The sequence below is a fragment of the Hemitrygon akajei genome, unplaced genomic scaffold (genome assembly GCF_048418815.1).
Source record: "Hemitrygon akajei unplaced genomic scaffold, sHemAka1.3 Scf000149, whole genome shotgun sequence".
Lineage (NCBI taxonomy): Eukaryota > Metazoa > Chordata > Chondrichthyes > Myliobatiformes > Dasyatidae > Hemitrygon > Hemitrygon akajei.
The window spans coordinates 668727-677903 of NW_027332035.1; the positions used below are offsets into that span (position 1 = coordinate 668727).

The following is a 9177-nucleotide window of genomic DNA, read 5'->3' on the forward strand; positions in this document are numbered from 1 at the left end:
CCTCTCAATCATTCTTTCAGTCCCTCTCTGTAGGTGTTTAAAAGCTTCACAATTCCCTGTCTTCCTATTAATTTTTACTTTGTTGTATGCCCACTCTTTTGCACTTAGATTAGCTTGTCTTCCCCTGGCAGCCACGGTTGTACTATTTTGCCTTTTGAGTATTTATTTATATTTGTAGTACATCTATCCTTCACCTTCCTCATTTTCCCAGAAACTGACACCATTTCTGCTCTGCTCTCATCCCTGCCAGCAGCACCTCCTTGCCAAATCCTCTCTCAGACCACTAATTTCTTTTACTTCTCTGAAATATTACAACATTAGACTTTACTTTCTGCTTATCAAATTTCAAGTTGAACTCAGTCATGTTGTGAGCACTGCTTCCTAAGGGTTCTTTTAACTACTCACCTCTGGTTCAATACATAACATCCAATCCAGTAGAGCTGTTCCCCGAGTGGGCTCAACGACAAACTGCTCTAGAAAGCCATCACATTGCACTCAACAAACTCACTGTCTTGAGATCCTTTACCAACCTGATTTTCCCAATTGACCTGCATGTTGAATACAACCCACTGACTGTTTGGAGGCCTGTATATGACTGGTGTCAGTGTCATTTTTACTTTTGCAGTTCCTTACCTCAACCCACAAGGATTCAACATCTTCCAATCCTATGTCACATCTTGCTGCTGATTTACCAATAGAGCCACACCTCCCCATCAGCCTTCCTTCCTTCCTCCGATACATTGTGTAACCGTGAACATTCAGCTCCCAACTACAACCATCCTTCAGTCACGTTTCCGTGATGGCCACAACATCATACCTGACAATCGGTAATAGTGCAACAAGATCATCCACCTTATTTCTCATACTCCATGAATTAAGATATAACACTTTATGTACTGTATCTGCTACCCTTTTTAATTCTGCATCTCTAATGCACTGATACTCACCCTGCTGGCTGCCATTTTGTCCTCGTATCTGTCCGTCCTATCTGACTGTCTGACTGCACGATATCTTTGCATTTTTACCATCAGTCCTATCTCTTCACTCCAGTTCCAACCCCCCGCACCCCCACCAATTAGTTTAAACCCTCCCCAACAGCTCTCTCAGACCTCTCCGTGAGAATATTGTTCTCGCTCGGGTCGAGGTGCGACCCATCCCTTCTGAGCAGGTCATTCCTCCACCAGAACAGATCCCAGTGATCCAAGAACCTGAATCCCTGTCCCCAGCACCATCTTCTCAGCCATGTTCTATCTGTCAAATTATCCTGTTTCTACCCTCACCAGCACGGGGCACAGGCAGCAATCCAGAAATTATAAACCTGGAGGTACTGCTTCTGAGCTTTCTACCAAGCTCTCCAAATTCTATTATCAGGATCTCTTTGCTTTTACTTCCTATGTAATTGGTCCCAAAACGTACCAGGATATCTGACTGTTTTCCCTCCCTCTCTAAAAATGCTGCAGACACGATCTGAGATGTCCATGACCTTGGCACCAAGGAGGCAACATACCATTCAGGTGTCCCATTCATGTCCATAGATTCTCCTATCTGCTCCCCTGTAGATTGAGTCCCCTATCACGACCACTCCCCTCTTCTGCCTCTAACAACAGTGAGAGATGCTGATCCAGAAGGTGGAAGACCTGCGTCAATCAGACACTGGACTCACAGGGCACAAAGGACTTGTGTATTTTCCTGACAATCTCGGTCACCACACTGATACCCGCTTTTATTCCCTACAGTATCATGAAATCTGTATTAATTTCCCAGCTCCTGTGGTAGGATACAAACTAGTGTTTTGGCGTGTTAGTGCAGTGTGCCTGGGATCAGGACACAGTGTTCATCTGTCACTCCCGTGTATTGGTTGTATTGTGACCCTGTGCTGGTGTGTTCAGGGGTCTGACATCTCCAGCTGACCATGTGACAGTGATGCCTCCCAGTTGGTGGGGCTGATGTGGAATAAACTTCAGTTCCCCTTCAGCCTGTTATTACAGCCAATCTTTGCCTCAAGTTATGAATTAATGGTGTCTGATAAACAAGAAAAAATGAATCTTTGTAGTTTTACCTCGGTTAATGGCATCAAGTGTTTCTCTCAGCACTGTGTTCAACAAATAGAGGTGATCGAATTTTTCAACCGGTAGGGCCTCATCTGTCACTGACAATTCCTGGACATCGTCACTGATTCTGTAAATATTAAACTGCTGGTGATAAACTGGAATTTTGAAGTATTTTACAAATCCATACAGGGTTTCAGTAAAGAGCATGTCCTACCTCCTGTTCCGATGAGCTTCCTCCTGAAATAAATAAAAACACAAATCCGATTAGACTTGGACCTACTGTCCACATCATGAATTTCATCCAACTTATTACAAGGTGTTGGAAATTCCCATTCCTACAGTCACAAACACACACCAGCAATACAGAACCATGGGGAAAATTACAGGAAAAGTTTCTGAAAGTTAGACCAATACTGAGAGGATGAAACTTACAGGAAAGACAGGACAGGCTGTGCATTACCATCTGGATAAGGCGTCAGAATGATAAGATGGAACAATTTAAGATTAGTGATGGATTTGCTTGCGCGAAGGTGAAAAAAGTACCTCATTATGGCGAACACGAGAGGACATAGGTGCTTGGAAGTAGTACAGAGGAGATGTCGGGTAAGTGTTTTGGAATGGGTGGAATGAGCTGCCGGCAACGAAGGTGGAGGTGGATGCGATAGGGTCTTTCAAGAGACTCCTACACAGGTACATGGAGCTTGGAAAAATAGAGTGCTATGGTTATCTCGAGGTAATTTCTAAAGTCAGTGGATGTTCGACACAGCATTGTGGGCCAAAGAGACTGTATTGTGCTGCAGGTTTTCTTTGTTTCTATGTTTCTATTTATGGGGAGACCTTCAGCCAAAGATAAAATGCCAGGTGGTTTTTAATAAATCCCACAAGAAATTTAATTAAGATGATGTAGAACTCAGTGCCACAGGAGTGGTTGAAATGGAACAGCAGAGATTGAATGTAATGGGGAGGTTGGATAAACACGTGAGCGGCCAGGGAAATTGATAGAAGATGGACCTAATGGCCTGCTCATGACAGAAAATGGGACACAATCCCATGTAAAACTTATCCAAAGAAGTAGAGACAGTGAAAGTTTCCGCAATCTGATGACTGAAGGGCCTGTATTGTGCTGTAAGTTTTCAATGTTTATATCTCTACGTTTCTAATGTGAAATTTAAACGAAAAATTAAAGAAACATGGAAGGTTTCCCTAATCTGACAGAAACCGGACATGGATGATAAGTCTGATGTGTGGGTCAAGTTCTTTGTTCTCACTGATTGACAGAGAGACCCTCTCACCCACCGCACCAGACACACTCACAGCCTGTGATTGGAACTGGGAGTTAATGGAAGTTTTAGAGGATATTTAATGTGGTAATTAAGGACACAATCAGCAGCTCTGTGTTATGATCAGAGTAAATCATTTCAGAGAAGATTGCATTCTGTCCTGGGATGTACAGAAGTTGTGGAAGTCCAGTTTTGGGACAACAACAACCCTGAATAGTTGCATCAATTGTCTGGTGAGAAACAGTTTACTGCTATTTGTAAATGCTGTGTGTAAGAGCAACACGTTTGTTTTCTGTCTGCATTGTATTCTGAGTTACGTGTTTATTACGAAAACCAGTCAGTTGAGTGGGGACATGGTAAAAGCGAAGGGAATAAGTTACGTATTCGTACTTTGTTCTGGGCTGTTTTGAGCCTGGGACTGGCAGATGTCATATCTTTTGTTGACAGATTAATTGCAATTTAATTTATGATTAATTATGCAGAAAATTCATCGCTTAAATATTGTATGTTGCTGATAAAGGATGAAATATCTGTCTCCGACATTTTAGAATGTCATTAGCGGAGTGATTGGAGGTTCCTCATGCAAGGAGAACACTCTGTGTGAGGACACCAGCAGTGGTAATTGATTTGGTAGAATTGGCCGCTGTGCTGTGTTTATTTCAAATATACCACTGTTCATTTAGTTCAATTTGACAGAAATAAATTAAAATGTAATCCCTCACCTTGAGAAATATCACACCATCTTTCTGATCCATCTGTTCCTTTAACTTTGAGATTTCCTCCTGAATTATCCTTATATTCTCTTGAATCTTAAGAAGATTTTTCTCCATTGGATTTAGAATCCTCGCCTCTTCTTCCCTGAGATCCCTGAGTAAGCTCTGCTCTTTCTCAGTGATAATCTGGTGCAGTTCAGCAAACTGGGATGTGATGTGGGACTGAACGCTGTGTGACTGTTTCTGTCGAATGAAAGGTGAAGATTAGTTTACTGCATTGCTGTGTTGCATTTCCTTATGACATGAAGGTGACCATTCAGTCCATTGGGGTCCATACTACTTCTGAGACATTCCCGTCAATCCCATTCCATCAAGTTTTCCTGAAACCTATTCTCCCTCATTGACCCATTAACTCCCACCTAATTCACACACACTCTCCATCACCTTCACAGGGTTAATTGTAATTAACCATTTAACCAGCATGTTCTTGTGATGTGTCTAAAACCGTCATGGCCACAGGGAGAGCATGCAAACTCCACACAGACAGCAGCAGAGGTCAGGATCGGACCCAGGTCACTGGAGCTGCGATACTCGGCTCTTCTGCATTAAAAGGAGCAAAACTCGACAGTAATATCAGAAATTCCGCTCAGGAAGCCTCACCCGAACTCCGGAAATCTTCTCTTTCTGTTGCTGCTCCTTTTCCTGGAAGTCTGATTTCTTTTTTGTGAGAAAGTCTAAGGAAGATTTTAGCTGATCCTGGAAGTTCGAGAGTGAAGGAAATAGAGACAAAGATGCATCAAAAGAAACAGGTGATCAAACCCGATTATCACACAAAATGCCGGAGGAACTCAATGAGTCAGGCAGCATCTATTCAGGGGAAATAAACAGTCGGTGTTTCGGGATGAGACCCTTCATTAGGACTGGGAAGGAATGGGGCAGAAGCCAGAATAAATAGGTTGGGGATGAGAACCAGCTGACAGGTGACGGGTGAGACAACGTGAGGGGGAACGCGGCGGGGGGTGATGAAGTGAGAAGCAGAGAGGGGACAGGTGGAAGAGGTCAGGGCTGGAGAAGAAGGAATCTAATACGAGAGGACAATCGACCATGGAAGAAACGGGGAGAATTTGGGGCTGTTTGGAGCCCTGAATGGTGGTGAGGCAGGGGTTGATAGGAGTCAGGTGTAGCACTTGTCCCGTTTGCAGGTATCGGTGTCAGGAGGGAGATCAGTGGGGAGGAGCGAGTGGATAAAAGGGAGTTATGTAGAGAGCGATCCCTATAGAGCGCGGAGTGTTGTAGTGGTGGAGGGTGGGAGTGGGCCTGTGCTTCGTGGTAGAAACCGATTGAAGATGGCGAACGGTGGGGGGATATGTTGTTTATGGAGGCTCGTGTCGTGGACAATAGACGATGGGGTGAGAATCAAATTCGAGTTAGTTTTACCTTGCAGAGTGTAACAGCTTCTTTAATCGGCATGAAGCGGTGCTGTCTGTGTTGCTGCGCAACCGCACAGACCACACAGATCAGTGTCTTGTCCGTTTCACAAAACAGCTTCAGTTCTTCCTCATGTTCCTCGCAGTGAAGTTTACTTTCCTTCCCTTTGGGATTCAGGTTTATATTTCGAGCTTTTTCAGCCAGATTTGCTAAGGCCCGATTCACCCTGAGGCTGCGGTCAGCAAACTCCTCTCTACATTCCGGGCAGGGGTTTCTCTCCTCCCTTTCCCAACACCGTGTGATACAAGAGCGACAGAAGTTGTGTCCGCACCCCAGTGATACCGGATCGGTGAAGAAATCCAGGCAGACGGGACAAATTACCTCCTCGGTCCAACTCTCGGCCTTTCTTTTCGAAGCCATGTTAACTCCCGGCACTTCCTGATTCAGAATGCTTTCACTTTCGGGGAGCTGCTGATCGCCTGCAGTACCGCGATTGTCCACTACGCGCGCAGCAGACTCGGGGAATGAATATTATGTCACTGCGTATGTTCAGTGGGAAAGAATTGTGGCCATTTCCATATCAGCGTGGGATCAGAAACACATTCAGTAGTTCCTAACAGAAATGAAAACTCGGCTATGGACTGCCTAAGCCCGGCTACGAACGGAGGAGTGTTAGGCATGGTTCTAGCAACCCCATCCCGTAAAAGCCCAGTGCGACAGAAACGTCAACTAAATCTCTAAAGGCCTCATCCCTGGGATCGGAAGGACCTTCCGCTGGAAGACGATTGAATCGTGTGGATAGAGGGGAGCCACAGGCCCGATTAAATCACGGCCCTGGGCAGAGGAATCTGGCGAGCTTGTGTCCCGGTGGCGTGATGGGCTAAAGAAGAAGCAGAACAGAAATGAAAACGGACAGAAAAGCCTGGTTCAGTCTGAGGCAGGACTGAAAGGGGCAAATTCTGAAAAGAGAGGCACAAGAGACTGCAGATGCTGGATTCTCGAGTAGGAAACATGATGCCAGAGAAACTGAGCAGTGACTAGCGGGGTACCGCAAGGCTCAGTGCTGGGACCCCAGTTGTTTACAATATATATTCAGGATTTAGACGAGGGAATTAAATGCAGCATCTCCAAGTTTGCGGATGACACGAAGCTGGGCGGCGGTGTTAGTTGTGAGGAGGATGCAGGGTGACTTAGATAGGTTAGGTGAGTGGGCAAATTCATGGCAGATGCAATTTAATGTGGATAAATGTGAGATATCCACTTTGGTTGCAAGAACAGGAAAACAGATTATTATCTGAATGGTGGCCAATTAGGAAAAGGGGAGGTGCAACGAGTCCTGGGTGTCATTGTACACCAGTCATTGAAGGTGGGCATGCAGGTACAGCAGGCGGTGAAAAAGGCAAATGGTATGTTGACATTCATAGCAAAAGGATTTGAGTACAGGAGCAGGGAGGTTCTACCGCAGTTGTACAGGGCCTTGGTGTGACCGCACCTGGAGTATTGTGTGCAGTTTTGGTCCCCTAATCTGAGGAAAGACATTCTTGCCATAGCGGGAGTACAAAGAAGGTTCACCAGATTGATTCCTGGGATGGCAGGACTTTCATATGAAGAAAGACTGGATCGACTAGGCTTATACTCACTAGAATTTTGAAGATTGAGGGGGGATCTTATTGAAACGTATAAAATTCTAAAGGGATTGGACAGGCTAGATGCAGGAAGATTGTTTCCGATGTTGGGGAAGTCCAGAACGAGGGGTCACAGTTTAAAGAAAAAGAGGAAGCCTTTTAGGAGCGAGATGAGGAAAAAGTTCTTCACACAGAGAGTGGTGAATCTGTGGAATTCTCTGCAACAGGAAACAGTTGAGGCTGGTTCATTGGCTATATTTAAGAGGAAGTTAGATATGGCCCTTGTCGCTAAAGGGATCAGGGGGTATGGAGAGAAAGCAGGTACAGGGTTCTGAGTTGGATGATCAGTCATGATCATACTGAATGGCGGTGCAGGCTCGAAGGGCCGAATGGTCTACTCCTGCACCTAGTTTCTATGTTTCTATGTCAGGCAGAATCTGTGGAGAGGAATGTACAATCGACTTTCAAGGTCGAGATCATTCATTCCGAAATGTCGATTCTCCATTTCCCTCCACAGATGCTGCCTGACCCGCTCAGTTCCTCTAGCCGCTTGAATTTGTTTTCCTCCGGGTTTAAGAGAGACAGACTGGACTGTAAAACCGGGGTTAAGTAAATATTTAAAGCAGCTATTAAATCAGTTCATGCTGTCAGGCTCCCGATGGTTAATCCCCTATCGTGCCCCAATTTCAGCTCCAGATATTATCTGAAAACCCCGTCTCCGTGTCCAGACTCCATATCAGAGCTCCGTGTCAAGATTCCTCCTGCTCGCTGTTCAAAGTTCACGTCTGCGCAAGCATCCCAACTCAATCTCCGTGCCTGAGTCCTGCACTTGGGTTCTCCTCAGTCGCTTTGAGTAACAGAACGAACTGGCCATTTCCGTGCTACCTGTTCCCTTCGGCCAAAAGGGAGGGCTCACCAGTAGAAAGGAGAGTCAGACAACATTCCCTTCCGTCCCTCAAACCCGGATGCAGATCCAAGCTACTGTAAACTACCACCAACAGCCCCTGTCTCTGTCCGCCTTGGTGGACTCCGGTGCCGAGGGGAATCTGTTGGATGAAGACACAGCTTCCCGGGCCGGAATTCCTCGGGAGCCGTTGAGTACCCCTCTGGAGGCCCAGGTACTGGACGGAAGACGTCTGGCCCGAGTCACTCACTGACCACCACCACTGTCTTTGGTTCTCTCTGTGAACCATCGGGAACAGGTACAATTTCACCTAATTTCCTCTCCTCAAGCTCCTATAGTTCTTGGGTATCCCTGGATAAGCCGCCATAACTCCCACATTGATTGGTCCACTGGGAAGATAGCCGGCTGGAGTCCGTTTTGTCACTCCGCTTGTCTACAGTCGGCCCTTTCCCCTGTAAAAGCCACCGCGACCTCGTCTGCCGCTGAACCCCCTGACACGTCCGGGGCTCCAGCGGAGTACCACGACCTGGGGCAGGTGTTTAGTATGCACCGGGCCCTTTCCCTGCCTCCACTCCGACCATACGATTGTGTTATTGACCTTCTCCCCGGAGCTCCTCTCCCCACCAGTCGGCTCTATAACATGTCCTGACCAGAGAGGGAAGTAATGGAGGATTACATCAGTGAATCTCTCGCGGCGGGCATTACCCGACCCTCATCCTCCCCGGCGGGCGCAGGGATCTTCTTTGTGTGGAACAGGGTTGGTTCACTACGTCGTCCATCGACTAGCGAGGCCCAAATTATAAACCATAAAGAACGAGTATCCACTGCCCCTCATAAACTCCACTTTCCAACCACTTCACGGAGCCACCATCTTCTCCAGGTGGGACCCACGAAGCGCCTGCCATCTGGCCAGAATAAGGGAGGGAGACGAGTGGAAAACGGCACTCAACACCACTCTAGGCCACTTCGAATTCCTGGTCATGCCATTCGGCCTCATCAATGCCCCCGCTAATCTTCCAAGCCCTGATTAATAATATCCTAAGTGATTTTATTAACCGTTTTGTATTTGTTTATCTGGATGGCATCCTCATCTTCTCCAGCAGTTTCCAGGAACACAGCCATCATGTCAGTTAGGTTCTACGGAGGCTTTGGGAGAACAGATTATTCGTTAAAGCT

General features: G+C 46.3%; 1 protein-coding gene across 1 annotated transcript; it reads right to left on the reverse strand.

Annotated features, from left to right (window-relative positions):
• Positions 1-293: 293 nt before the first annotated feature.
• LOC140723957 (nuclear factor 7, brain-like) lies at positions 294-6249 on the reverse strand. Its single transcript, XM_073038494.1, has 6 exons — positions 5482-6249; positions 4705-4800; positions 4054-4287; positions 2266-2288; positions 2060-2178; positions 294-301 (listed from the first exon to the last, which is right to left on the reverse strand). The coding sequence occupies exons 1-6, from the start codon at positions 5890-5892 to the stop codon at positions 294-296; spliced, it is 891 nt and encodes a 296-aa protein (XP_072894595.1). The 5' UTR covers positions 5893-6249.
• Between the last annotated feature and the right edge of the window lie 2928 nt (positions 6250-9177).